This window comes from Colletotrichum higginsianum, chromosome 3 (assembly GCF_001672515.1).
Source record: "Colletotrichum higginsianum IMI 349063 chromosome 3, whole genome shotgun sequence".
In the NCBI taxonomy this organism is placed as follows: Eukaryota; Fungi; Ascomycota; class Sordariomycetes; order Glomerellales; family Glomerellaceae; genus Colletotrichum; species Colletotrichum higginsianum.
In genome coordinates this window covers 602,833-630,260 of record NC_030956.1, presented here as the reverse complement: position 1 = coordinate 630,260, position 27,428 = coordinate 602,833, and the positions used below count along the sequence as shown (strand labels likewise).

The window sequence follows — 27,428 nt, the reverse complement described above, 5'->3', positions numbered from 1 at the left end:
TGTACCAAACGCCGCCCGATTCCCGCCATTTTCTCTTGTACGGATCCCGTTTAAGCCCACTTGACGACGGCGGTTCCGCCCTTCTTGAACTCGGGCATCTCGCCCAGCACTAGACTGCGATCGGTGTGGTCCTTGTTCGGGAAGGTCGTCGCCAGGACCCACGATCTGGTGCTGGTGTCAGCCGAGGCGCGCTGCACGAATTCGTAAACGTCGTTGACGGTGTGCGTAGTGTTGAACCGGGCAGGTAGTCGCGTGCCGTTGGGCAGCTGGATGCGCAGAGTCAGAGTGGGCTGAGACTCGTCGACGGCCTGCTGAGGGCCAGTCGAGCCGGCGGAGGCGGCCTGGGTGGTTGTCGAAACAGCGGGAGCGGCCGCGCCCGCGGAAGAGCTACCCTCGCCGGGCACCGGGCTGCCGAGTCGGCGTCCCTCTCCACCGAAAGGCTTGTACTTTTTGGGCAACGCGCGGTAGTTCTCCTGGTGCTGGTGCAGCTTCACATCCACCGGCTGGTCATAGCGGACGTTCATCAGGTGCAGAGGGGCTCTACCGGCACGGATCATGTTCAGGTCCATTGCATTCTCCGGATCGTCGAATCGGTGAAGCTCGCCGTCGTCGATGCTGAAGCCGTCCTGCCACAGGTGCAATGTGCGCTCTTGAGGCTCGCCGCCGGTACCAGGCGGGCCTCCAGCACCCTCCTGGAAGGCATTGGGGTCGGGGATGCTGCGGCTCTCGGTTCCTTCGCCACCGACAGTGTTTCCGGATCCCTGAAAGACGCTGGAGCGCGAAGGGCCAGCGGAGGATGCAGTCTCGGGGCGGGAAGCGTTGCTAGGTTCTTGTCAGTTTCGGCATCAAGAGCCCGTCCGGTTTTCGGTACTTACGCCTTGGCCTTGGCGAGAATGTCACTGATAATCTTCTTTGCACCGCCGCCCTCCTGGGACGGGTCCTGCACAGCCAATCCAGACTTCTCGCCTCCGGCAAAGAGGTCTCCACGGCCTCTGTCGTCGTCGTCTTCGTCGTCCTCGTCGTCATCGTCATCGTGTGCGTGACCGCCGCCGATGGAGCTGAGCGTCGCAAGACCCTTCTTCTTAGGCGCCGCCTTCTTCACCGTGCTGCCTCGGCCGGCGGACTCGGGTGCAGGCCGACCATCGAGAGTTCGGGGACCGGTGTATTCGGCAGGAGCAGCGGCAGCGGCAGCGGGCTGGGCCTGGGCGACGGGTTCGATTTCGTCCTCGGAGTCGTGGTCGGCGTAGTAGGCCTGGGCGGCGAGGCCAATGTCCCAGTTCGCAGACTCAAGGTACTCTGTGCACTGACAAGGGGTCAGACATGAAGAGAAAAGAGGCAAACGGTTCCATGACTTACACGAGCTTCGGACATACCCGTCAAGCTCTTGAAGTCACGCAGGATGTTGTTGCGCGAAGCGCTGTTGCTGCTGCCAGACATGATGACGGCGCTGGTTGTGGTTTGGCGGGTGATTCGGTGAGGTGCGGTCCTAGGAGGGTAGGGCAGTCGGTTTGGACAGCGAGAAGAAGAACTTTCGATGTAGTCCAGTGGCAAGCTAGGTTGTCAATCACCTGCAGGTAGTTTGGAAATAAGTGAAGTGTGATTTATTTTTGAGGGTCGCGACGTGCAAAAAGATGGGAGATGGATGAAGCCGAATAATTAGCAGGCAGCTTAGTGGTCGTCAGTGGGCAGACAGTTGGAGCTTGTTGCTGCTACCGCTACTGCTGCATCCGTACACGGACACCTCTCTAGCACTTTCCTTTCCCTGTGACGTGAGGCAAAGTGAGGGTACGTATCAAACCCCACCACCGCCACTGCTGGATGGCCCGATCCATAGCTTATCTAATCTCCAAATGTGGCTGAAGCTGTTCTCGATGCTGAGCGTTCCAAGGCCAGCAGCTATGATGATTTTCCGAGGTGACGCCGCAGCTCCCCGTACTAGCATCTACACTACACATCCCTCAGCGCCGAGTGTCGGGAAACCTGCCCGGCTTAGACTCTCAAACAACGCACTCATTCACCACCACCGTAATCCCCACGCCCACCAAGCCGAACCCCGAACATGGCTTCCGACGACTCCTTGCACCCCCTCGCCGAGTCCGGCGTGACAATCCGGTCCGACAGCGAGCAGTACTCCCAGGGCGAGGACCTGACCGAATCCCCTCCCTCATCGAACTCGCCCCTCATCCTCTACAAGCCGCCGACGTTCTGGGGCCTGGTCCGCGGCGCCGCCATCAACCTGTTTTTGCCGTTCATCAATGGCATGATGCTCGGGTTTGGAGAGTTGTTTGCACATGAAGCTGCGTACAGGTTAGGATGGGGCAGCACCAAGGTACGACTGAAGTACCCCGCGAGTCTCGCAACGGCGCCAATGCCTCGGCCAACCTGCACACACACATACGATGTGGCAGATTGTATGGATGTAAAAAGTCTAACGCACTGCAGGTCTTCCCGATGTCCCGGAGACGAACACACGCCATCGGCCCCGGCCTGGAGGTTCGAGACAAGCACCGAAAGCCTACAACCAGCCTGGACGACTTGACAAGTCTGGAATGACTAGGCGGATGGGAATAAGTGTCTTTTCTGCATCAGCAATGATGAGCCATCTCGACTTGTTGGGAAAAGTGAGCCGTCTCCTGCATGCCTGGAAGAGACGAGCGTGAGGTTGCTTCGGCGGGTGCAGGGTTCGTGTGGTGCTGTCATGAGAGGCTGCTGCTCTAGGATAGCCTTCTTTCGGAGCAAGGCAGAAAAGCATGCATCTACATAGAGGAAGATGCACGTCATCTACAGAAGATGGAATGGAAACACGGTGACCCTTTAGACAGGCGGCGTGGGTGGGCCGGGTCATGGCGACGAACGAGCTCAAGGCTCGCGATCTGTACATGTGCAAAGTTGCAGACCAAAACCAAACGGATTGTGCTCAAATTAAACCAAACGGTCAAAGGCCTTGGCGAGAATTACTATGATGTGACTTCTAGATCAACAATCACTCATCCAGAGATACTGACCTAGGTAGGTCGATAAATAGGTAATGTAAGAGGGGAGTGAGGGACCTCTACCGACCTAGGTACCTAGGTATCTTTCTCTTAATGCTGACTATTTGGCGACACGGAGCCGGAGCTTGGGCCCGCCTCCCACCCAAAAATGGCCCGAGATTTTCCCGGCGCGTCCGCGGTTCGTCCCCAGAGCCGGTCCCCAAAAATTTACCAGCAACAGCGCACCTGTCCGTCGTCGAGACTTGGGAGAGAGATAGAGAGACAGAGAGAGTGCGCGAGAGACAATCCTCACGACTCACACACCCGAAACACCCTCCTCCCCTCTCAGATCCAGCCCACCATGCTGCCCAGCAGAGGCGTCCTCCGCTCTCTCCCCTCCGTGAGGGCGACCAGCAGCATATCCAGCCAATCTGTAAATATCACCCGAAAGCCCCCCCTTTGGTCCCAAGCAATCATCACCCACTCACTGCCCGAGTCGCATCTGATGCTAACGCCCACTGGGCCAGATCTCCAGGTCATCCAGACGACTCGGCGATGGGCGGCAGTTCGGAACCTCCCTGCGCAGTAGCGGTGCGCCCTGGTCCTCCCTGAGGTCAGTCAACTCCAGGTTGGGCGGTCTTGCCGGCACAGTAGCCATCGGCGGCTCCCTCGAGACACGACGCGCCCTCTCTCTCTGGAACTCCAAGCCCGAGCCGGCACCCGCTCCTGCACCTGCACCTGCACCTGCACCTGCATCCGCTCCCGCGCCCGCGCCCGCGGCAACAGCATCGACACCAGCAGCTCCCGCAGCAGCTCCAGCACAACCTCCCGTCGACGCCGCGTCCGCGTCTGCGTCCGCCTCCGCCCCCGCCTCCGCCCCGGCACCATCCGTTCCCACCCCCGAACCAGTCCTTGCTGACGCCAGCGCCGCCGCCACCCCCTCCACCTCCCTCCCCGACCTCGACGCCGCCGCCCTCCTCGACCTGCCCGAGCAGATCGGCTTTCTCAAGACCCTCGGCCTCGACTTCGGCTGGGGCCCCTCGAGCGTGATGCAGTGGTCCTTCGAGCACTTGCATGTCTACTCGGGCATGCCCTGGTGGGCCTCCATCGCCGTTACCGCCGTCCTTCTGCGTCTCGTTATGTTCAAGCCCCTCCTCAAGTCCCAGGACACCGCCGCCCGCATGCAGAAGCTGCAGCAGGACCCCCGCTACGAGGAGATCCGCACCGGCCTGCAGGAGTCCATGGCCCGCGGCGACTCCGCCGCCATGACCGAGCTCCGTCGCGACCTGTCCATGATGAACAAGCGCGCCGGCGTCAACCCCCTCAACGGCCTCTGGGGTCTCCTGCAGATCCCCTTCGGGTACGGCATGTTCCGTGTCCTGAACGGTGCCTCCAGCATCCCCGTCCCCGGCATGGAGACAGGCGGCCTTCTCTGGATTTCCGACTTGACCGTTTCCGACCCCTTCTTCCTCCTGCCCATTGCCGGTCCGTTCGCCATGTTCGCCATGGTCAAGGTACATACACATTCCCCCATACACCCCCTCCTCCTGTCTTGCGAGAACTTCATCACTAACGCGCCAACCCCCCTTTCCTTTAGCTCGGTTCCCGCTACGCTACGCCGCAGGCCAAGGCCCAGCAGAAGCTGATGATGTACATCCTCGGCCCGCTCTCCGTCATCTTCACCGCCTATCTCCCCGCCGGCGTCCAGCTGTACTTCTTCGTTACCGGCCTGGTCGGAGTCCTCCAGAACTGGCTTTTCACCAAGCCTGGCTTCCGCAGCTTCTTCAACCTCACGCCCCTCCCCTCGACTCCGACGCCCGCCGCCGCTCCCGCCGCCCCTGCCGGCCATCTGACATACCAGGCCCCGCGCGCCACCCCCGCCGCTCCCGCCCTTGAGACTCCCGCCCCCGCGCAGGACGGCACCATCAGCGGCGTCTTCAACAACATCAAGCAGACGGTGCACAACGCCAAGGGCGGTGCCGGAAACTACCTCGAGGCCAACCGCGTCAAGGAGGAGGCCAAGCACGCCAAGAAATTCGCCACGACGAGGGCAGAGCAGGAGAGACAGAAGTTCTGGGGCCAGATGCGTAAGAAGTGAAGAAAGAAAGAAAAAGGAGAAGAGAAGCTTTCTTTTTCTGGGGAGGGGTTTCATGTGAGATTCAAGGCTCACAAATGTAAAATATTACCAAAGAGAACACCGAGAGGATGACAAAAGACTTCCTGGGCTTTTGGGGGTAAAGTTACTGTACCATATGGGGTGAGGAAGCAAAAGAAACAGCTTGTGTACCATCTGGATACGGCATCGCAGAATTAATAGAGACTCAATCTCCCAACAGTCTTAGCCGCGGGTTTCACGTAGTGATGGTGAAAGCAAAAAAGATACAATCAGTCCAAGAGATGTGTCGAGTCGGGTTCCAATCCGGCCTGCCGATACCCCTCAACCACCAGGAAGTGCTACTGGTCCTGCCTCGAGTGGCACCACTCACTCTCGAGTCCTAAACACGAGACAATCTCACAGTCTTCGCGCTAGCTTTCCCCTGCCAAACAGTGAGCTTTTGCCTAACGAGGCCTATGTCCCCTCTCGGAGCGTGGCTGTCGACCCCCGAGTCTGCATGGGGCATCGTCCTCTGCGTCCAGACAGACCTGCTTCACCTCCGTCGGCGGCGCCTCCGTCACCCTCTGACGGACTCACGGAAGCAAACGATGGATGGTCTTATCCGGTGAGCCATGTCCAACAACCTGCCAGGCAGACAGCCGCGTCCTCGATTCTGTTCGGATTGAGCCTTTGGAAATTCCGCGCTCTCCAGGCACCTATCAAATCCACAGAGTGGTTCAATTTTCGTCATTTCTCGTCTTGTACGTGGATACACACGCACTACCAGAAATAACGTATGCGACAGGAAAGGAGAGGAACGGGGCGGCGTTGGTCCTCGTCCCTTGGGATCTCCCCGTCTCCTCGCCGACAGGACATCATCGAAAGAACAACCAGCCGGAAGCAACAACGAATGCTGTCGACCCTAGACTGCAGGAAGTCGTAACATCAGTTCCCATACATTCCGTCACTTGTATGCTCATAGGGGAGTCAACCTGGGTAGGAGTAGACGTGCTTACTGTCCACCGGGACGGAGGATATCTACGCCAAATGGCACGAGCATGAAGCAAGTAAGTCGGTCAGTCAGTTCAGTCTTGTTCGCCGCCACGCACTGCGTCTGTTATGCAACGCGGAAGCAAAAACGCAGACCCCGCTAATTCCAGCTCATGTGTAGCTGGCAGCAACTGTGTATGGTAGGCATTGTGACGGTACCCCTTCGGCCAGCTCCCGCTCATACAGGTTGGGCCCCTCCCCCCTTCGACAGAGCTTGTGACCTCGAGGGGAGGTGGGATAAGAATTCCGGTGACAACCAGCCGCCACTGGCTCGCTAGTATGAGCACATGTTCCTCCCCTGGGTCGCAGGCACTTGGAAGATACTCGATAGGGAACTGCGGTCGGCGTGTGGGGTTGCTCATCGTGGACATGGTATTCGACGCATTCCCTGTCAAGAAAGCATCGCGGCATTCCTTTACGGCGCGTCTTCGACAAAAAGGGCCATCGATACGACTTGGGAGAGAGAAAAGGTCATACCACGCCAACACGGACTTCTATACATCTCGCGCCTAAGTCCACACCCTAGTCCGGGTCATATCAGCCTAGCAAACTACGAAGGGTATCCTGGCCACCCGAGACGTTCATCAAACCCCCGCTCCTTTCCCGCAGGATGCGGCTTCTCCTGAGAAGGCACATCATCGCGGTCCGGACGACCACGACACGGAGGGTCGGTCGGGGCGGGCGGTGGTGGTGCTTTTTGTAGACCCTGAAATCAGAGAAGAGGGGGAGCCTCAGTTGATGACATCTCGTACGTGTGGAAGCGTGATTTCAAGAACCCCTATTTTCGGTTTCTCTCATTTGGTGAGATATACTTCTAGGTTTGTGTTTGTTTTTGTTTTGTTGAGACAATATCACCACCACCTCGTTCGCGCCATCTTTCGCCATTCAAAAGAGCCAACAAGCTCGTCCAAGGTTCGGACTGAAGATGGAAAAATTCCATTCGTGGAACAAAGTTCGGTCCTACATATCCATATCCATTTCATCATGTCAGACTCGCATGGCCTTTCAGAAGCTTCCCCCCGTACAAGCGGACCTTCGGCTCCGGCCGTGTCCGCAAGGGTTCCCCCGCTCCGAGACACTCCGGTTGCAGAATTTTGCAAAACCCACTCACACACATCCATACACGCACAATCATAATGCCACAAATCGGCACCGTTTTCAACAATAGGTCTGGTGGTGTAGTTGGTTATCACGTCAGTCTAACAGTTCGAGCCACAAGCTCGACTGAGAACACTGAAGGTCTCCGGTTCAAGTCCGGGCTAGATCATCCAATGGGCGATTGGTTTAGTGGTATAATGACCGCTTAGCATGCGGTAGGTCCAGGGTTCGATTCCCTGATCGTCCATCTTTTTTTGCAGATGTTATCACACATGTAAGCTTTTACACACATGTATGTAAATCAAACCAGTTAACAGGTAAGACCTTCCGCCCTTCTAGGCCTGTTGTATGCAACGTTAAGCGAGCCTGGACATGGCTAAGGCGACGAGCAGCCGATGGGTTGTTGGTCACAAAGGCCGTTGCGGACAAATGGATGGATGACTGTAGAGAAGAAGGCCCTCTCCAGGGTACAGAAGTGAAGCCGTCTTCCGTGGTGGGTTCGCTCCGAAGTTTGTCCCCATTCTAGAACGGATAGACAATCAGGCGATTTTCAGTTACGAACTGAGCTCCTTCCGGGTCGTACTGAGACACGCCCCAAGCCCCAGCGACACGATACCTCAGGAGCGAGGATCTTGAAGCTGTTGTTGAATACCTAACTGACGAGCACCACGCGTCCGCCGGCCGCCCCGTCCGGGCGCCGCCAGCAGTCGATCAAAGGCTGACGGGCAGGTCTTGTCCTCGACGATGGAGGATAGGGTCGTGCCATTTCGTGGCCCGTCGCTCTAGCAGTGTCTCACAGGCCTTGTTGGACAGGCCAGAATGACCAAGCCAAGAAAGGAAGGCCAATTGACGGCATGTGGCCACGAGCTGCTGGCTGATGTCGCAACAGAATCCGATAGAGTCGGCGCGACCCAGGCCGCCGGGCGCTCAGCATGGCCGCCTCGTGGCAGAACTGAAATTGTGCCCGGAAATGGGTTAGAAGAGGGCTGCATCCCCGTCGGCCAGCAAGCCTCGTTGCGACCCCATCGGAGGAGTTCAGGGCGGGCTTGGTCAAGGACGTGAACAGGAGGCCCGGCGTGACACCGAAAGCAGAAGGACAATTCATTTTGGCAGGCAACGACGCCGGGAGCGGAGGAGCCCACGCGCTGAACCGCGTACGAGACAAAGAGCGACGCATGGCAGAAAGCCCCAACCGCCGATCGCTTTTAGATTGGACCGTCCGCCAGCAACTTCCACTTCGAGGCTAGCCGCCCGGAGTCCTGGGTTTGTCGAAATTCGAGAATGCCGGCCCCTCTTCGCAAGCCCCGGGGTGGCGACACAGGACACGTCTGGGCCTGAGCTCTTTGGCTGGGGGCCACGAGCATCGCCGGGGATGGAGAGGAGCATCTCAAATGCACTAATGAACCATGGTGATGGCGAGCCTGACGAAGAGTTGCACTCTTCAGTTTGCAGTCTGCAGCGATGGAATATCGGCGCCACAGATGGACTGACTAGTATGGCGACCTGTACAAAGGGCGTCCGTCGTTGTTTGGTCACATCGGAGGAGTGGATGAAGAGAGCTGTCGTTGGATTTGGCGTCCACCGGATGACCTGCCAGAGGAGCGCCAAGTGCGGTCGATCGACAAGTTCCCACTGCAGAGGGGGGAGCAGAGGTCCTGAGCGCACGGCTCATAGAGCCATGAGCCATGAGCCAAGAGACGTGAAGCCGTGTCATCTTACTGCTGCATCCAAGAGCGGACATCCTTCTTCTGGAGTCCTGACCCTCTCACCTCGGTTTCCAATCTTGAAATGCAGTCTTACGGAGTCTCTTCTCGCGGTTCAAGGCCGAAGGCACAAAATGCCGGTGGTTGAATGCCATCGGTGAGGCGAAGCACGTGGCCAAGGCTCCTTTCATCCCGGCCTCGACACGTGTTTGCATTGTCATTCTGAATTCAATTCCGGCCATGGGAGCTCGGTGGCGTATGCCCCCCTTCCCCGATGGACGGTTGGTTAGTTGGTTGGTGTATCCCAAACCATGTTTGGCTACGCTTCGAGTCGTCGCCGGCTCATGCATATGGGCTTGGCCTGGTGTGGTAGGCCATGAAAGAAGGGGGTTCTTCTTTGCGTGTTTGCCGGTGCCGACCTCGACCCAATCGATGTCCGCGAGAGGGGAGGTGTCGGACATTGTGGGCGAGCCTTGTTTGATACCATGCAGCGGTTATCTGCACGATGCAAAACCCAAAGTTTCCTGTCATCTTGCACGCAGCAGAACGATGAGATAATAGGCCCTTTGCCAAATCGGCTGGAATCTTGCACGATCCGGGGGGGGGGACAGAGGGGTTGCAGCAGTGCCTTGCAGTGCTTGGTGCTCTGCCCAATGCCATCGGAAAGCGAGACACCATAAATCGACGAGGAGAGTGCAAGTTGAAATCGTCCACCAGTGACAACGTTTCCAAGCCGGGGGCAATTCCAGAAACGTGCACAGTCTCCCGTACCTTGCAGACTTCGGCTGCACTGCAACGCGAGCCGGCCATCCCATCTACTTAGTTTCTCCGTACATGCTCGCATGCCGCAGCGCCCAGGTCCCTGGTACCATCACTGCGGCCTACCAGTCTTCTGGGTTTCCCGGAGAGGTGTGTGTGTGTGTGGGTGTGTGGGTGGGTTGGCACTGGGCAGAGAGCAGTCGAGGTTTTCTTTGAGGGCGCTCGCTCGCTCGTTCGGGGTGGACAAACCAGAATGCCCCGTCCCCTTGTTGGGCCGTTTGCTGTCATGTTTGCCAGTCCGTTCCTGCAAAGAGGTGGTTCCTCTCAGTTAAGACGAACCAGTGTCCGTGTGCGGATTGTGCCCATCCGCAGGGCCATGCAACCGAAGTGAGATGGTCTCGGGTCTTGCACTTGTATTCTGTACCGTGTCCGTGTACGCGGCTGGGGCGGCCGACGTTGCATCTGAGAAGCAATCGAAATTTCTCTCTTTTCCCACGAACCACAAGTGGGGACAGGCCAACGTACCCTGCGAAGAGACGAGAAGAACAAAGAGCTCTAGCTGGGGGGGCCATGTGTGCGAATTGTTTGGACTGTGTAGGTGACGGCAGTGAGCGGCGTTGAAAAGCCGTAACCTAGCATCGTCACATTGCGACGACCCGAAGGAGGCACATGGGCCGAAGCGAGGCATGCGGTTGAGGCATGCGGTTCCGAGATACCGGCTGCTCATACAAACGACGATGTCGACGGCCGACCTGATACGGTGGGGTCGGCGAATGCCTGCATGCCTGCATGCCTCTGGTGATGATACCCAGACAATGTACCCGTACTTCGTAAACTTATCCATACGGATACATGCGCATGGTTTGGTCTGTCGACATGGCAGAAATCGAAGAAAACGAGCGGCTCCCCTAGTCCCGTAGCGCGGGGCTGCACGTAATGCCAAAGTCTTTTTCTTCTTTTCGAGCAAGGCTTCGTTCGGGTCCGGCACGTTTTCCCAACTCCAGTGCTCCAGTGTTCTCCTTTCACGTCGCCAATTGTCGGCCTCCACTTGGCCGGGGGAGTCAGCGGCCCCGGCTTGCGATATGGGACGATCGTACCATGACATGACTACAGCTGAACTGGAGCCCTGCCTGTTGTACGAGAAGAAGATGAAGTAGAGGAGAAGGGGGAAACATAAAAACAATATAGGAGCAATAAGACGATTGGGGGCTCTGTCGGGGGCGCATCGGTCGATATCGGAGGGGATGTAGGGACGATTGCGGCCCACGCCACGATCAAGGAGCGAGCGACCGAGCGAGCGAGCGAACTCGGTAACAGCTGCACCATGCATACGTGATTCGTGTTCAAAACAGATTGGAAGCATCGCCGAGGGACGAAGCGCGACCCGTTGTAATCGTACTCTGGATGCAGCAGAAAACGGGTGTCAGGCTCGCCGGGAGTCATTCCGGAGGGGGGGGCCCTTGCACAGAACTGGCCCCGTGCGAGTGGGTGGGAGAGGACCTGAATCAGTTGGTGATTTGCGAAGGGTGGGCCAGATCAGCGTCGTGAGGTCGCAGCGAAGGTGTTGTTGGTTGGGATGGTGGTAATTGTATCTGTATTCCGTACTTGGCGTGGCGTGGTCGGCGATGCGTGCATAGTGCGTGATGCGTAATGCGCCTTGGTGATCTGGGGAAGACACTGTAGCTCTCGCGAGTCTGTGAGGACCTTGGCCCGTGGTCGGCATTGGCTGGAAGGGACCTCCGTCCGGCGGGCCTCGGGGACTCGGAGAGATGTATTTCAGGCTTGTGGGCGAATTGGTTGGAGATTGAGAACTGAGGTGGTAGATAGATAGGTACCGGACCTCTGTTGGCACCGATGATGGAAATCAACAAAATCGGGAATATGCGATGCTAAAGCTCAGACCACACACACTACCACTACCACCACCACTACCACTAAGGTCCTAAGGGGGCTAGAAGCAGAAGACAGGGTCCACACCCACTTGTTGCCCTCTGGTGTTAAGGGCGAAGAGCAAAGTCCGCAATGGTGGAATTGATCTGAGCTTGGACAGGGGGGAACAAAGTTAGGGGTGCAGTATACTGGGGTTATGGTAGTGCGTGATGGACATTGGTCAGTGTGAATGTCGACATGCCCGCTGGATCCGTTCAGCGGCCCCCAGCACCGAACAGGCCTCGAATACAGTGGCAGAGTGGAGACACCGCCCTTACCGAGCCGGTGCCACTTCCCTCGGGAGGCTCGTACCTCGAGATTTCGACATGGACCCCTTTGCGACCACCCACCCACCCTCTTCTCTACGAACAATGTCACACTGCAGATAGAAATGTGTGCGCCAAGCGCCTCATGCGTGTTTGTTGGTCCAGGACTCCCTGCTACGCTTCTCCACTTATGACTTTTTTTCTTCTGTTCTCCTGGCCCAGTGGCTCGTCCCTTCCTTCCTTCCCGTGCCGTCCCTGGAGAGGAGCACTCACTCCCAGGAGAGAGAGGAGCTTAGGATGGGATGAATGCCCCAAGTGTCGGAGATGGAGGGTGGGACGGTTTGTTGCATCGTCGACTGACTACCTATCTACCTGTGGACGTCTTGGTCCGGCGAGGCAGGCAGTTATTATTCACACAGATAGGTACAACAAACGTGCAGGAACAGATAGGTAGATATCTGTACCGAAGTATGAATATGTACGAATACCTATCCGAACAATATATACGTACCGACCCTTCCAGGTCTCCCCCACCTCTTGGGCCCTGCCAGGATAGGACAACTTAACTTGCGCAGGAAGGAACGCCTTTTCGTTAGAAGTAGAATTTGCAGAGGCAGGTGGCAGACATGGTGTTGATATACCTACCATCCCGTTCCTTCTCAGAATCGGCACATCCTCGGCCGTCTTGTTTGCTTTTTTGTTCAGTTTCCATTTTCATTCACACAATATTTCCATCATTCATCATTCATGTCACTAATTCTTTCCTGTGACTAAAACCCCTCACCCTCCTTCTCGCTGCCTGCCTGCCTACCTACCTACCCACCTTACGTGTATCCTGTCCTGGCCTGACTTACCACTTCAGGCACTACTGTATCAGTAGGCACCTCTTTCCTGGGACGAACCGAGGGCCCCATTCGTGTCTCTGATCTTATTTTGGCCGTCTTGGTTCCAAACACGCACTAGACGACGTACATTCCTCCTCCTCCTTCTCTGCTGGACTTGGACTGCTGGGTCCGGCTTTTCGTCTGAGCCGTGTCTTTCCTCCCCTTCATCTCCTCCCCGTCATTCCCTCCCCCTGTTCGCCCTCCTCTCTTCTTCCCCTTGCCGCCGCCGCCCCCGTCATACTTCCTCTCCCATCGGCTCCCGGTCCCAGCTCTGGGGTCGCGCCCGTGTTGCTTCTTTTGAGACCCGGCCGCCGTGGTCTCTCCCGCGTGCAACAAAAGCTTTTTGCTTCAGTTCCGCTGCCCTCCTGTTTTCGCCGCTACCCCTTCCCACTCCATTCCCCTTTCAGCTGCTTCTTCTTGACCTCATTCCAGCTTCCTTTTGTCTCCGTATCATTCCCCAGCTGCTGCCGTCGCGAGGTGCTTGTTCACCCCTGATACGGACTACTCCCTACACACTCTGCGACAATATCATCGCCATCATCACCTTACCGCCATCATCATCATTATCACCATCATCACCTTGTTCCGATTGCGTCCAGTAAAGCAACCACATACGCTCTGCCTCAGGTCGCGCACACTCGACACATCGCGACCGTCACGTTGTCTCAGCTCCAGAGAATCTGCGCTACTACAGATCCATCGTCCTGGCATAACAGCCTCCGGACGGCCGAGCTCACGACCACCATTGAACACACTGACCATTGACCACTGACGAGTCACTTTTCCTTGCTGTCCGAGCCCCAACTCCCAAGTGGCCTGGCCATTGACACCGTGTCGCTGGGTGCTTTGCCATTGCTTTTCCCCCCGCAGCGCAGTGCCTTGTCAGGGCTCAACCAAGCAGCTCTGCCCTGCTGTGTGCGAATACAGTCAGTGTCTTGTGACTAGAGCGGCAACCGATTGATCTTCATTTCCACTACTGCAAACATTGGACGCCTCTTAGATCCCGCCAGGCTAGCTCAGATCCGGCCGACGACGCGCGCACTTGTCGCCGACACGCATGTTGATCTAGTCCCCTCATTCCCGCTGCCATAAACCACTAGCCCATCTACCTTGTGTTCCCGAGGTCCTCTTCCCCTCCCATACTCTCCTCTTTCTTCGGTTTCTCATCGTTTCGTCATCCGGTTGGCCTTGCTTGACATCTTGCTGGACCGTCCATCTTGCACAGTCTTCGCCTCTCATCTCGCTATCCACGACCAGCGACAAGGACGAGATATTGGACAACGGCAGTCTCCAGATCTTCTACCCGAGATTGCTGATTTGTCAATCCCTCCCCCGGAACCGCCTACGTAGATAGTAGTTAGTGGACGGGACTGACCGAGTAAGTGATCGATCCCCCTCCCTCCTTCTGCAGCTGCTTCCCCGCCTCTCCTGGAACCACCTCACGAATGCGCCATGTCTAGTGCATGCTCTTCTGCATTCTCACTGGCCAGTACTTCCTGAAAGCCCTATTACCTACGGACCTACGGCTTCCCCTTGGAGCTCAGCTGCATAGTTGCACAGCACAACACAGCACAGCACAGCACAGCTTCTACGGATATTGCCTTACCTTATCAGCACATCTTTGCAGCTTCTGTGGTCCGTTGCATAAACTCACAACCTTCACGCCCCCCTCGAAAGCCCCAATTCTTTCCCGCGCATTCTTCCGGCGGTTGCCTGTCTTTTCATACCCCCCCCCCTCTTCCCGATGTCTGTGTCCGGCGCAGGCGCAGTGGGAATGGCTCAAAGTGGCTCGACATTTTTCCAAGCTAACCAAGCCAAAAGCAGTTCGTCTCGCTCCAGCGGTTATCCCTGATCCAGATCGACATCAGCGAGAACTCTAACACCAATAAGGGAACCGGTCCCTGAGCCCAGAGCAGCCATCTGCCCCCGTCCTCACACACACACACACACACACACCACACCCCCCAGGCCACCGACAAGCACAACAAGACAAGACAGACAAGACAAGCAAGCCCCCCTAGCACGCGAGAGAGAGCGCGAGAGAGGTAAAGGGTCTGGACGTTTTGGGCGCAACCAGCCCTGCTGCTGCTGCTGATTGTTATTATTAACGCTTGCTGCTGTTCCGCTCCGGTCCAGACTAGACTCCAGTGTGTCCATCTATCTGTGTCTGGCTGTTGTCGTTCCCCGCAAGTCCAGCAAAACCGCCCCCCTTCCTATTAAACTTGAGTGGGAGAACCTCGACTTCTTATCTTTCCTGTCTTCCCCCCCTTCCCCTTCCCCTCCCCTCCGTCCCTGTTGCTTACCGTCCACCTCCGATCCCTTTCCCTCCCCCTCCCCTCCCCTCGCCTCGTCTCGTCTCGGCGTCGTCGCGAACCGAAGCTAGGAACCCGCCTGCAGCCTGCGATCTTCTTCCCCTCACGCTCGGAGCCCCCCGGCCTCGGTGACCGCCGCCCAACACACCCCGTGTTACAGCTGACCAGCCTGTCAATCGCCAAACCATACCAGCTGATCGACCACTCGGAAGCTTCGCATTGATTCGAACTCACTCGAGACCAGCTCAACTTAACCAACGCCCGCTTGAACCCCTCCAGCCCCGACCGACCGACCCCACCAACCGCTATCTATCTCGAGGCCCCTCCGCCGGCGGTCCCCCCCCCCCTCCAATCCACCCAAAATGGGCCTGTTCTCCCGCAAGGAAAAGGCCCCAAAAGCCTCCAAGAAGCCTTCCATCAACACGTCCAACGTGAGCATCAACTCAGGCACATCCAGCATCAAGTCACCACCATTGCGCAGCAACATCATGAACAGAACCTCGGGAACCAGCACCGCCCCCGGCACCCCTCTGACGCCCTTTTCGCCTGTTGCCGTTCCCAAGGTCGACCTGCCGCGTCCTCCTGACCCGCAGCTCGACCCGGCGGGGTACCTACGGAGTTTGGGAGCCGTCAGAGAAAGAAGCAAGATCGTGACGGAAAAGGCTCTGCGGAATGAGTTGAAGCACTTTGATGTCGACATGCGAAAATTCCCCGACGTGGTGACATTTGTTTCCCGTATCATCAAGGTACGTCGTCTGTCGTCCTGTGCATAATCAGGCTACCTGCTAGATTCCTGAGAGCGAGCTGGTTCATTGTGGTACCTATGCTGACCCCGACAACCCCCACCGTAGAGAGATTACGATGCACCGTTCAACACGATCCCCGGCCACGGGAGACACCAGCATTTCTGCGTCGGCGGCCGCGATCGCATCGCTCAGCTTCTCTCTACCTTCCCCGAGGATGTCGACAACAGCGAGAAGTGTCGCCGCATGATCGACCTTTTCCTCGTCAGTGTGCTGCTGGATGCTGGCGCCGGCACGAAATGGAGCTACAAGAGCACGGAAAATGGTCGTATATACCGCCGGTCAGAAGGTATTGCAGTGGCGAGCTTGGAAATGTTCAAGACGGTAGGTCCTTGACGGTGCGCTGTTGCTCAAAGGCCACGTGCAAGTGGCTAATGGATTCGTTAGGGTCTCTTTTCCAGCGACACCAAGAACAAGTTCCAGGTGGACAAGGAGGGATTGCGCAACCTGACGGTCGAGAAGATGGCTGCTGGTCTTCAGTCCAAGGCCGGAAACGAGATGGCTGGCATCGAAGGCAGGACACAGCTTCTGCAGCGCTTGGCAAACGCCTTGACGGAGAAGAAGGAGTACTTTGGCGAGGACGGCCGGCCGGGCAACATGATTGGTTCGTCCGCCCGTTTGCCTTGGTGAAGAAGGAGAGGACACTGGTATGCTAACCGTGGTGGCCCAGACTACCTGCTATCGCACCCGTCGACGCAAGCGTCCTCGATGCCGATTGTTGTTCTCCCGACGCTGTGGAACGTCCTCATGAACGGCCTAATGCCCATCTGGCCGCCGTCGCGGACCTCGATCAACGGCGTGTCTTTGGGCGACGCCTGGCCCTGCCAGTCCATGCCGCAGCCCCCGCAGAGCCCGACGACGTCGCAATTTTCGCCATTCCCGCCTTCCGCACAGAACTCGACAGCCGCCTGGGAATCCATCCTGCCGTTCCACAAGCTCACGCAGTGGCTCTGCTACAGCCTGATGCAGCCCATGCAGTCGCTCTTGCGGGTCCACTTTGCCGGCGTCGAGCTACTGACGGGCTTGCCCGAGTACCGCAACGGTGGGCTTTTCATCGACCTGGGCGTTCTCACGCTGCGGCCCGAGGAAACCGAAAGGGGTCTCCAGCACTACGATGATTACTGCAAAAAGGCAGGTGTCAAGCCAGCCGAGGTGGCGCCCATGTTCGAGCCCAGTGACGACGTGATTGTTGAGTGGCGCGGCGTGACGGTCGGCTTTTTGGACAGACTCTGCGTCGAGGTCAACAAGCATTTGAAGAGTGATTTGAACGGGAATGAGCTCACGCTGGCCCAACTACTTGAAGCTGGTAGCTGGAAGGTAAGCCTTATCGGCCCCAGACTCCGTGAGGCTTTGCAGGACACTCAACTGACATGACTTTTTTTATCCAGGGCGGTCGAGAGATGGCCGAGTTCAGCCGACCCAATACGAAGGAGCCGCCTATCTTGATTGATAGCGACGGAACTGTTTTCTAGGCTGCTGCGCTGTTTCTTTATTTTCTTTTTTGGAGGAACGCATTGGATGGAGGCCCCCTATACCTTTTTCTGCCACTGGGTTAGACGACAGCGCCATATCGCATTGCATTCCGTACGCAGAGGGAAACAGAGAGAGAGAGAAAGAGGGAGAGGGAGAGACTTACACTGGATGATGGGTGTTTGGGTTTGGACGGCCGATATATGCGCCTTAATGAACATGATCGGGCCAAGGTCAATGAAGGATTAATGCAATGCAAAGATCGAGGTCGCTAGGCCTTGCCCGACATTCCCCAGCTGCTCGCTTTCCTACGAGTGTGATGTGTTGCGAGTTTGTGATGTCGGCATTGGGTATATAGGCTGTGTAAGTGAGAGAGGTAGACGAGCCTGCCGGCCCTCGATAGCGTCTAGCTCCGATCCCCGGGGGAGGGACCGGCAATCGGCAGTTAGCGGCCGGGGCCGTTTCGGAGCCCCACAGATTGGAAAAGCGACGAAATTTTGCCTCAGGTGCGTCACCACCCCCCTTTCCAACGGAAACAGATTCACTGAGAATGAACGCGCGTTGACTCTCGACTCGGAAGACATCTCATCGATTGACACCTTTCTTTTCACAATCGCTCACATCGATTGGACACCCAAAAGGCCATTCATTGCTTTGCCACCATCCATGCAACCACGCACACTCCCCCTCTCTATCTAAATCGAGTCATTCTCGTGACAAACCGCAAAGGTTTCAAATCGGCCAGATCCAAGCGAGCTCAAACAAGCGGTCAATTCGCTGTGGTATACTTCCCCCACTGGTTCTACTCTGTTGTCTTCCTGTTGGCCAACAGCGTCGCGGTCGCAACCGTGTTCGGCGGCATTAGCCACCGCCCTGCGTTTCCGAGACTCAACCATCATCGGCCTCCCTGCCTCTCGTGCTCTCCATCAAGACCGACTCAACGGCGTCGAGTAACGACAGCCAATGATCACTGTAGGGCAGATCCCCTCGCGCCATATGTTGTTCGCGCCATTCACTGTTCTGCTTTCTAGTGGCCAATTGACAAAAAGCTGAGAGGTTCAGGATGGCAGTCTTTCCACAATTCGGGCCGGACCCCAGCACTACATTGCTACAGCAATGCCAGTTCATCATCAGCCGCATTGCCCTTATTCTTAATGAGCTTGCGCGGCTTAAGTCAGCCCTTGAGGGACGTCCACCGTCAGGCCACAAGCCCCTGCCGTGGAACCAGGCTGTCCCCGGACTTGGTGCCTTCGAACGACTGATCGTATCTGAGAAGAAGCACATCGAGAAGATGGTGCAGTCGTATGACGTCGGAGCCGACGAGCAGGTGGACCTTATGGCTCTCGACAGCAGGGTCCGTCTGAGGCTGGATGCGTCTAATTACAAGTTCTACGAGACGGTGTGGGAAGTCACCAAGCGCTGCTGCGATCTCACGCGGATGCAGAAGGAGCTGTCTTACAAGACGGAGAGCGGCAAGAGTATCAGCGCGGTGGTCGACCTCGTCGTCAACGGCGGCGCCGACTGGATCAAGATCGTCACGACGACACAGCGGAGGATGTTTTACGAGATGACCGATGCCGGGTGGGATTGGGACGAGGACTTTTCAGACGAAGGCGCCACCGCCGACGAGGCGATGCTGGCGATCCTCCGAGACGAGACGGAGGACAGCATCGAGGTCGCCAGGGTCGCGAGGCACATGGTGGCCGCGGCGCGGACGTCGTACGAGGGTTATCGCCGGCCGCGGGTGCGCATCCTCATGACGCGCATCTCAGAGGGCGAGAACGCCGCGGTCGACCACCTGCTCCGCCTCGTGCGGAAGATGGGCGGCGACGGCGTCGAGCTCATCGTCGAGACGGCCAACAGGCCAGGGGAGGAAGGCGGAGGGATCCTCGCGCGCCCGTCGCCGCCGCTGGACGAAGCCGTCGCGAACCTTGTCCGCGCGGATCCCTTTGGGGACTTCTCTGGCACGCTCAACGTCGATTGCTCCGTCTTCATGGCGCTGGCGTCGGACTTTAGCCACACGGCCATCGGCCCGGGGTCGGAGCTACTGCGGTCGGAGCAGCACCGCATCGACGCGGCGGACGAGGTGGAGAACGGGCCGAGGCTCGCGACGACGCTGTACCCGGCGCTCGCCGGGAGGGGGCTCGTGTGCACGCGGGAGGCGGCGGACACGTTTCTCAAGATTGTGTACCTGATCGGGACGGACTCGGAACAGGCGCGGACGAGGGTCATCTTTGGCAACCAGGGGGAGGAGAGCGATGGTAAACGCACGCACGAGGCCGTCGAGGAGGATCGCAGACGCCGCATCGACGCGCTGCGGAAGCTCTCGGCCCATCCCGTCCCGGACGATCTGCGGCTCCCCGTCGACGTCGTGGACGGCGTCTCGTGGGACGACGCGCGGCGGATGGCCTCGCTCGGCGAGCTGCCGCAGGCCGCACTGGCGGTCGGGCGGAAGGGGTCCGGACTGAACGCGACGGCGGCGAGCTCGTTCCTGTACGGGTGGGCGAGCGGGCTGACGACGGTGACGTCCAACTGGGAGGCGGCCAAGAGGCTGCGGACAGCGGTCGAGGCGGGCTGCGTCGACGGGGCGGAGGTCGGGCCGCATGTTTGGCGGATCCCGTTCTCGAGGAAGCTGCTCGCCAGGCCGAAGGGCCCGAGAGGTGGTGGTGGTGGTGGTGGTGATGGGGATGGTGACAGAGACAAGGGCGACAAGAGAGTCAAGGGGGGACGGGTCAAGGGCCGGCAGGAGAGGAGGGTCGAGAAGGAGAAGTCGCTGCAGAGCTGGATCGCCTCCGAGGAGACGACGGATGTGAAGAGGGAGAAGCAGCCTGGAGACGCCGACGACGAATGAGAAGTCGGACTGGTCTTGTGAACTCTGTTGTACGTACGATACCCGGCGTCTATCAAGATCATCTACGACCCCACAGAACCCCCTCTACGGTTCATCAAAGCCGGCTACGACTCCAAAACCACACCGCAGTCCGGATACTTGATCCTCACCTCGGTCGAGTACACCGCCATCTCACCACCACCACCACCACCACCTCCTCCTCCTCCTCCGCCACTACTGCCGCTATCAAGCGCGGCCGCCAGCAGCATCTCCTCGCAGTGCCGCGTGTGGTGGTAGCTCCAGATGTACCCGTCGACGCGCCCCAGCCCGCCGCCCCCTTGCATCAGCGCGCGGTGCATCCGCCGCCACATGGCGGTGCAGTGGCGGAGGTGGTAGCCGAGGGAGACGTAGACGCCCGAGACCTCGCCCGTGGCGACGCGGGCGCGCGGGATGGGCCGGGCGCCCCGCGGGTCCTCGTACCACGCGAGGTGGCCGGCCGAGCGCAGGTCGGCCTCGAAGGAGGCGGCGAGCTCGGCGTCGTGGCACTGGGGCGGCAGCCAGTTGAAGGACACCAGGTCGAAGAGGCAGCCGGCGGCGCGAGCCTGGGAGGGGGAGGTGCCGCAGGGGGCCGGGAGGAGGTAGGTTGCGGCGGTCTGGTTGTCGTGGGAAGGGGAGGCGAGGGTGTTGTCGTTGCGGTGGGCCGTGGAAGAGTTGGATGAGGAGGAGGTGTTGCGGATGTGGGAGACGAGGGCGGTGAGGGCCGTGGATGCGAGGGCGCCGAGGAGGAGACAGGAGAGGACGATGATGGCGAGGACAGGGTAGGAGGTTGTGAACGACCGGCGCGATGGGCGGGCCTTGTTGCTATTGTAGACCGAGTGGGAGGCCAGGAGGGATGTCGATGCCTCTTCACGACCGCGGGACGAGGCCTCGGGGTCGAGGGCGAGGTCGTTATCGATGTCGACGTCCTCTTCGTCGGGGAGCTTCCCCCAGTCGTCATCAGACCGCGCTGGCGATGCGTCTCGACGCCCCATCGTGATCGTTTCCTTGCAGCCTTTTTTCCTCTGACGAACGAAAGGAAGGTGGAAAAAAAAGGCAAAGCGTTTGTCAGTGAAGAGTGGTGGCACCCAAGCCCTCAAGTAACCACCCCCCCCTCCCCTTCATCCCGCGGAGGATTCTGGGATCCTCCTCATGCAGATGTAAATGCACGACGGCGGGGTCGAGGAGCCGATCAAGGAGGGGCGCGACGGTGCTGCTTGACTACGGCTTGCTGACGACCTTCCTCTCCTGGCGTGTTCTGGCCTGCAACTGGTGATCCTTCGGCGCAACGTCGTCGTTTGCGACGAGCGGGGGGGTCGAGGCGGGATGGCGTGAGCTGGTGGCGGTCCGACGGTTTCTCTACGCTTAGGATTCCGCAGTTAGAGTCATATATCTGTGGCATTTCCATCGTTTTGTGAAGTGGGAAGGGTTATCTGCTATTGCACTGCAAGGCAGGGTGGTGACAAAATGGTAATTCGACGGCTCTGAGGCAAGTTTCACAATCAGAGATATGGGGCTTAGAGGCCCTTCAGGTTCTTCAGCTTTGACTTCTTCTCTATACGTCTCGCAAGCGTCTTGTGTCCATACTCGAGGCTTGCGCCGCGTTGCTGCTATAATCATGAGTTGCAGGGTGCAGAGGGTCTCAAGGCCTATCTCGATTCAGTTATCACCAATGAGGGGGAAACAGGAATTCTAGCGGATGCGCCCACACGGGTTGGCTGAGTGTATACTGTAAATTTAACCTAGAACTTAAATAGTGTAAGGCTTCCTACAACTAATTTGTCTCCTTGAACAGATCATCTCAATTCTTGGTGCATTCTCAAACGCGTTAGGGACATGTGTACATGATGCAGCACTCGATGAATATTGTTTCAGTAGTATTCTGAGTGTCCAGCATCTCGTCGATAAATACAGTTCAGTGTAGGTGACGGGTGATGCTGATGTACCCGGTGCTTCGTCCTCCAACCAACAACAAAAAGTCCACAACCCACCGGAAGCACCGCTGTAAGCCAGCACTCCGTGTCTAGGCAATCCAATGGTAAACGATGCCCGGGTTGCTGGGGTTGATAAAGTTCGTGGCGAGAGTGGTGATGCAGGTGTGGCCTGCGTTGATCCAGAAGCAGATCTGGCCCCGGTAGTAGTGGCACACTACACGACGACGTGCGCTTTTGTTGGTGATCTCGAAATGGCGAGTGACAGGATCCAGAGTGGCCTTGGTAGTCTCGAAAGAAGCGTGCCAGAAGCTGTCTAGGACCTTGGAGTAGGGTGCCGCGGCTGCGTTGGAAGGCCAGGAGCCAGAGTACACGCTGCAGGGCACCTGAGCATTGGAGGCGGTACTGAAAAGCACGGCCGAAAGGACGGCGGGGACGGAAAGCTTCATGGCGACGGCAAAGAGGTTGGAAGTACTTGAAAAGGTGATGTTGGAGGCTGTAGAATAAGTGACTGTGGTTGGAAAGTAGAGAGAAATCCTCGTCGAGATGGGGGGGGAATCATCGTAACTTTTGTATTCGTGCCATGATGATGAGTGAAGAACCGATGGAAATCATAGTGATTGGAATTGCGATAATATCTGATCCCTCAGCCGTAAGGCACAAATTTTTAGTGGTCTATAGTTCAATGACTCGGATATGAGAGTGATCAATTACGCAGAAATGTGAGTCGACCCAGCTTCACCCAAGAATGATTTGTCCTACCCCAGCTAACAAACGAAGACTCCGGAGACATCAATCGACCCGAGAGTACGAGTTGACGCTTGAGTTTAGAGTTTGGGGAGTTGACCGTCCGCATATGGCGATTTGCTAGGTTTCCTTTCTGGGCCCCCAACCAATGGCTTGAGTCATTGGCGAAAAAACACTCTTTAATCCACGAACTTCACTAGTAGTTACTGTCTGTCTGCTGTAACACTTTGGAGTACGAGTCGACTTGTTAACTTGACTCAAGCAACTTCATTAAACTTAGCCACTAATTCCCGTGGTGCAATCGACTCACGATGATAACAAGAACTCGATACTTTGTCGGCCTCGGACTGATGGAGACGCCCGAGATGAAAAGACAGGACTATATCTATTTTTCTAGGCGCATAGATAGTTTGTTGCCCCGAGTCATACAGAGTATAATATGCGAGTATCAATAGTCCCAACGAAATGGACTCTTAAGGTTAATCACTACCTCGCGGGTGGTGATACACACGGACGAAACCCCAACCATCCTCAGAACGATGGACGAGAAACCGGTTGGCCTTGGTATTAGTCCAAACGTACTATTCACCTTCTTGGCATTGACCTGTCAGCCTTCGAGATTTACGTATCGCATACACGCAGTGTTATTTCGAACAACTAACCACCTGTTAGGCAGGTGCCCAAGTGAGGACAGGAGGATCATTGCGATGCTTAATTAATAAGAACGGCATGTTCTTTTTCAGGTCACCTGTTGGTTTGCAGGAATCGGCCCTGCAAAATGGAGATTTCGGAGTTAAGGGAGGATATCAGGGATAAGGGAGGGTAACCTACTATAGGGCACCTACCCACTTGACGGGGCTACTACAAGGGCCCCTTACTAGTTAACCTTCCTTCTCTATAGCTAGTTACTAATCCAAAAAGTAAGGTTATTACTAAATTATTAATATATTAATCCGCCTTATACTAATACTAATTAGTAGTTAATTATAACTATAGAGAAGTTAGGCTAGAAAGAAGAGAATTTTAGTAGCCTATTAAGAGCCCCTAAAATTACTATAATAACCTTATCTATTATTTAGTTAACTATTAAGGTTACCTTAAAGAGACTTACCTTCTACTATTTAGTTAACTATTAGTAATACTTTTAAGTATATTAAATTATACTACTAGTTAATCTTATAAAGCTTAGGCTTTTACTTAATAAGTATTTTATAATACGAATTTTCCCCCCTTTACTTTACTTAAAAACTTATTATGCAGACTATTATAATTATTATTATATAGACTAACGTACACGCATAGCGAGTCGGCCAACATAGCGAGCCGGCCACTCCTTATCGCTAGAAAAAGCCCCTTTTCTAACTATTTATTAAAAAGTAGATTCTTAACTAATAAAGACCTAGTTTTTAGCATTAGATAACGATAAGAGTTAGATTTTAAGAAATAATAGTATTAAAATTATTATCTCTTTCTAGCCTATATTACTAAGCTTACCTCTTATCTAGGCCTCTAGATAAGAGGATTACTAAGAACCTAGGGTTAGGAAGAGACAATAATTTCTACAATATTATTTCTTAAAATCTAACTCTTATCGTTATCTAATACTAAAAACTAGGTCTTTATTAGTTAAGAATCTACTTTTTAATAAATAGTTAGAAAAGGGGCTTTTTCTAGCGATAAGGAGTGGCCGGCTCGCTATGTTGGCCGACTCGCTATGCGTGTACGTTAGTAGACTATTATAATTATTACAAAACCTATATAATGCACCCTTTGCATTCTCTATTACTCTCTTTCTCTTTTCCTCTTTACTTAACTTGTAGAGCTTAATACTAATAATAAGATACTTAAATGTAAGTATAAAGTTAAGCTAGAGAATTATAGTCTTTAAAATATAAGAAAAATAATAATAATATAATTGTACTCTTGTAAAAATTATTATTACTATTATACTTTTTACTTTATTCTTTATTCCTTTATTACTTATTTAATCTTTTATTATAATAGTTAATTTATTAGACTCTTTACAAAAATAACTATTAGTTGCAATAGGATTAATAACCCCTAATCTCCTTCTTATTCCTTTAGCCTTTATATACTTTATTAATTATATAATATAGAGTAATATTAATAAGGTCTTTATAAGCTAATTAGAGCTAAAGAAAATAGGCTTATATATTACTTATACTATTACTTAGTAGAATTATAATAAGTTAATTAGCTAAGATTTCTAGTATTACTTTATTAGAGACTTTAATAGATAGACTATTAATGTATTTAGTACTATTAGGAATATTATAAGGGAGATTCTAAGAGATACCCTCTGCAAGTAAGGAGTATATATAGTTAAGAACTAAGAGAGTATTACTACTAACTTCTCTAAATATCTTAAATACTAAGGGTATTATAAGTAGTTACGCAAGGAAGTAGAGGAAGTAGCTAGAGACGCCTTAAAGTTTAGAATTACTATTTAAAATAATAACTTCTTCTATAATATTATAGGAGCTAATATTATTTTTATAAAAGTACTATAATTATAAGAGGATTACTAAAATACTATAATTTAAGTTTAAAAATACTAGTAGGAGGCTATTAATAATACAAAAGCTATAGAAGAGTTACTTAGTAATACTACTAATTAACTGCAATATCTAGTACTAGTACTATTAGGGTGTAAAGTATCTCTAATTTTATTTATAAAGTACTCTAATGTAAATATATAATCTTAATAGTTAATAAGATTCTTATTTATAAATTCTACTAATAATAAGTATATTCTTAGTAGTAATAAAGATAACTATAATAGTCCCTTTACTTAAGGTAATACTTAATACTAAAGAAACTCCTTGTACTTATTACTGCCTCTACTAATAGACTTTACTTATATTTACAGTAATAAGGAAGACTATATACAATTAAAATAGTTAGGGGATTTTATACGTATTTTAAATATAAATAAAATAAAGTATAATAGGGAGATGTATAATATCTTTAATATAAAGGTTACTATCTTTCTTAATACTTACTTAAAGGTTAATATTAAGCTGCAATACTATACTCTTACTTTCTTATTAATACTTTACAATAAGGCTGCTAATTTCTATTATTAATGCATTTATAAACTTAGTATTAAGAACTTTACTATTATAATAAATATAGTCTATAATTACTTTAAGATACCCTAGATAAAGTAGTTATATATCTCTAAATAGTAAAATACTACCTTTATTAATATTAGTAAGGGGAACTTAAGTAAGTTAAAAGTAGAGGTTCTAGAGATCCTTATTAAGTAACTTAAAGTTATTTAGAGGGTACTCCCTAATAGTATGCAAAATAAAGAGGCTATAAAGATGCAGCTCCTTAATACTTACACTAGAATTAAGGAGTGCAATCTCTATTTTTATAATTTAGCCCCTATACTTAAAAGAGTCTACTTACAACTTTAGTTATTAATTACAACTGCAATATATATTATCCCTTATTAATAGTACCTATTTAGAGGGAACAACTAATATATTATAAATTAATAATACTGCAGCTCTAGTAGAGATAACTACTTTAGAAGAAGAGTACTTTTATAAAGTAATACATCTTTAAGTAATAGTTGCAATAGAGGTCCCCTAACTAATAAGAAGTACTATATTTATTACTAGTATAAATATTACTCTATGCACTATACTGCAGATAAATAATATAAAGCTTACGCAAGATTCAAGAGTAATAAGTATATAAAGAATTTATTAAAGAATATATATACATTCTTCCTTACTAGCTACAAAGAGTATAACTATAATAGCTCTAGTAATAAGGATATTTATTACTATTTTAAGATTACCCCTACTACTAGCCCTAGTAATAAGTTAGACTTTAAAGAGGGCAGCTATAATAATACCTTTATAGTTAGTACTACTTTCTTTAGTAAGAAGAGCTTTAATAGAGGGGCCCTTATATTATACCTTACTAATTAGTCTATTTATTATTAACTAATAAAGACTAATAAATACTATAAGAAGCTAAAGAGTAAGGTAATAACCTTTATACTTAATTAATACTTATTAGAGGTATTCTAAAGTATTCTTCTAAATACTAGTACTACTAACTTCTCTATAGTAAGTTAATACTAAGTAATAGCCCTTTAATATATATATTGTAATATAATAATTAATACATTATAAATTAGAGAAGTAAAGATCTAATTTAGTAGTAGTAATCCTATCCTTTTAATTAGGATAGTTACTATTTATACCTCCTTTAGCCTAATTAACTTTTATATTATACTTATAAATACCCTATTTCTCCTATACTTTTACAATATAGATTACCTTTACATTTAATTTAATAATTTAGCTAATATTATACACTAAGGGAAGCTTTTAGTACCTATTATCTGCAAGTAGGGACATTTATAAATACTTTTAGGACCTCCTAAGTATCCTATTGCGAATTATTACCTAATGGATACTAAGCTTTATTAACTATATTATTACTTTAGTTATTCTTTAGTCTAGTAACTTTATAAAGTTCTTTATAAGGCTAGTTATAAGGT

General features: G+C 53.1%; 8 protein-coding genes across 8 annotated transcripts; 4 read left to right on the top strand and 4 right to left on the bottom strand.

Moving 5' to 3' along the window:
- Positions 1-50: 50 nt before the first annotated feature.
- On the bottom strand, positions 51-1,437 carry CH63R_03736 (SEP domain-containing protein; the record flags this gene model as incomplete). The annotated part of the gene is made up of 3 exons (XM_018298711.1): positions 51-822; positions 876-1,303; positions 1,357-1,437. 3 exons carry the CDS (start codon positions 1,435-1,437, stop codon positions 51-53), a joined length of 1,281 nt encoding a protein of 426 aa, XP_018159957.1.
- A 622-nt stretch (positions 1,438-2,059) lies between these two features.
- Positions 2,060-2,553, top strand: CH63R_03735 (Mitochondrial import protein 1; the record flags this gene model as incomplete). Its single annotated transcript, XM_018298710.1, has 2 exons — positions 2,060-2,329; positions 2,443-2,553. 2 exons carry the CDS (start codon positions 2,060-2,062, stop codon positions 2,551-2,553), a joined length of 381 nt encoding a protein of 126 aa, XP_018159956.1.
- A 780-nt stretch (positions 2,554-3,333) lies between these two features.
- Positions 3,334-5,070, top strand: CH63R_03734 (YidC/Oxa1 family membrane protein insertase; the record flags this gene model as incomplete). Its single annotated transcript, XM_018298709.1, has 3 exons — positions 3,334-3,405; positions 3,500-4,486; positions 4,570-5,070. 3 exons carry the CDS (start codon positions 3,334-3,336, stop codon positions 5,068-5,070), a joined length of 1,560 nt encoding a protein of 519 aa, XP_018159955.1.
- Positions 5,071-8,656: 3,586 nt separating this feature from the next.
- CH63R_03733 (uncharacterized protein) lies at positions 8,657-9,379 on the bottom strand (the record flags this gene model as incomplete). Its single annotated transcript, XM_018298708.1, has 2 exons — positions 8,657-8,933; positions 8,985-9,379. 2 exons carry the CDS (start codon positions 9,377-9,379, stop codon positions 8,657-8,659), a joined length of 672 nt encoding a protein of 223 aa, XP_018159954.1.
- A 6,051-nt stretch (positions 9,380-15,430) lies between these two features.
- Positions 15,431-17,343, top strand: CH63R_03732 (Duf1688 domain-containing protein; the record flags this gene model as incomplete). The annotated part of the gene is made up of 5 exons (XM_018298707.1): positions 15,431-15,814; positions 15,920-16,195; positions 16,259-16,475; positions 16,542-17,188; positions 17,260-17,343. 5 exons carry the CDS (start codon positions 15,431-15,433, stop codon positions 17,341-17,343), a joined length of 1,608 nt encoding a protein of 535 aa, XP_018159953.1.
- Positions 17,344-18,404: 1,061 nt separating this feature from the next.
- CH63R_03731 (uncharacterized protein) lies at positions 18,405-20,192 on the top strand (the record flags this gene model as incomplete). Its single annotated transcript, XM_018298706.1, has 1 exon — positions 18,405-20,192. The coding sequence occupies one exon, from the start codon at positions 18,405-18,407 to the stop codon at positions 20,190-20,192; it is 1,788 nt and encodes a 595-aa protein (XP_018159952.1).
- A 104-nt stretch (positions 20,193-20,296) lies between these two features.
- Positions 20,297-21,202, bottom strand: CH63R_03730 (Major facilitator superfamily transporter; the record flags this gene model as incomplete). The annotated part of the gene is made up of 1 exon (XM_018298705.1): positions 20,297-21,202. The coding sequence occupies one exon, from the start codon at positions 21,200-21,202 to the stop codon at positions 20,297-20,299; it is 906 nt and encodes a 301-aa protein (XP_018159951.1).
- Positions 21,203-22,230: 1,028 nt separating this feature from the next.
- CH63R_03729 (uncharacterized protein) lies at positions 22,231-22,587 on the bottom strand (the record flags this gene model as incomplete). Its single annotated transcript, XM_018298704.1, has 1 exon — positions 22,231-22,587. One exon carries the CDS (start codon positions 22,585-22,587, stop codon positions 22,231-22,233), a length of 357 nt encoding a protein of 118 aa, XP_018159950.1.
- Positions 22,588-27,428: the final 4,841 nt, after the last annotated feature.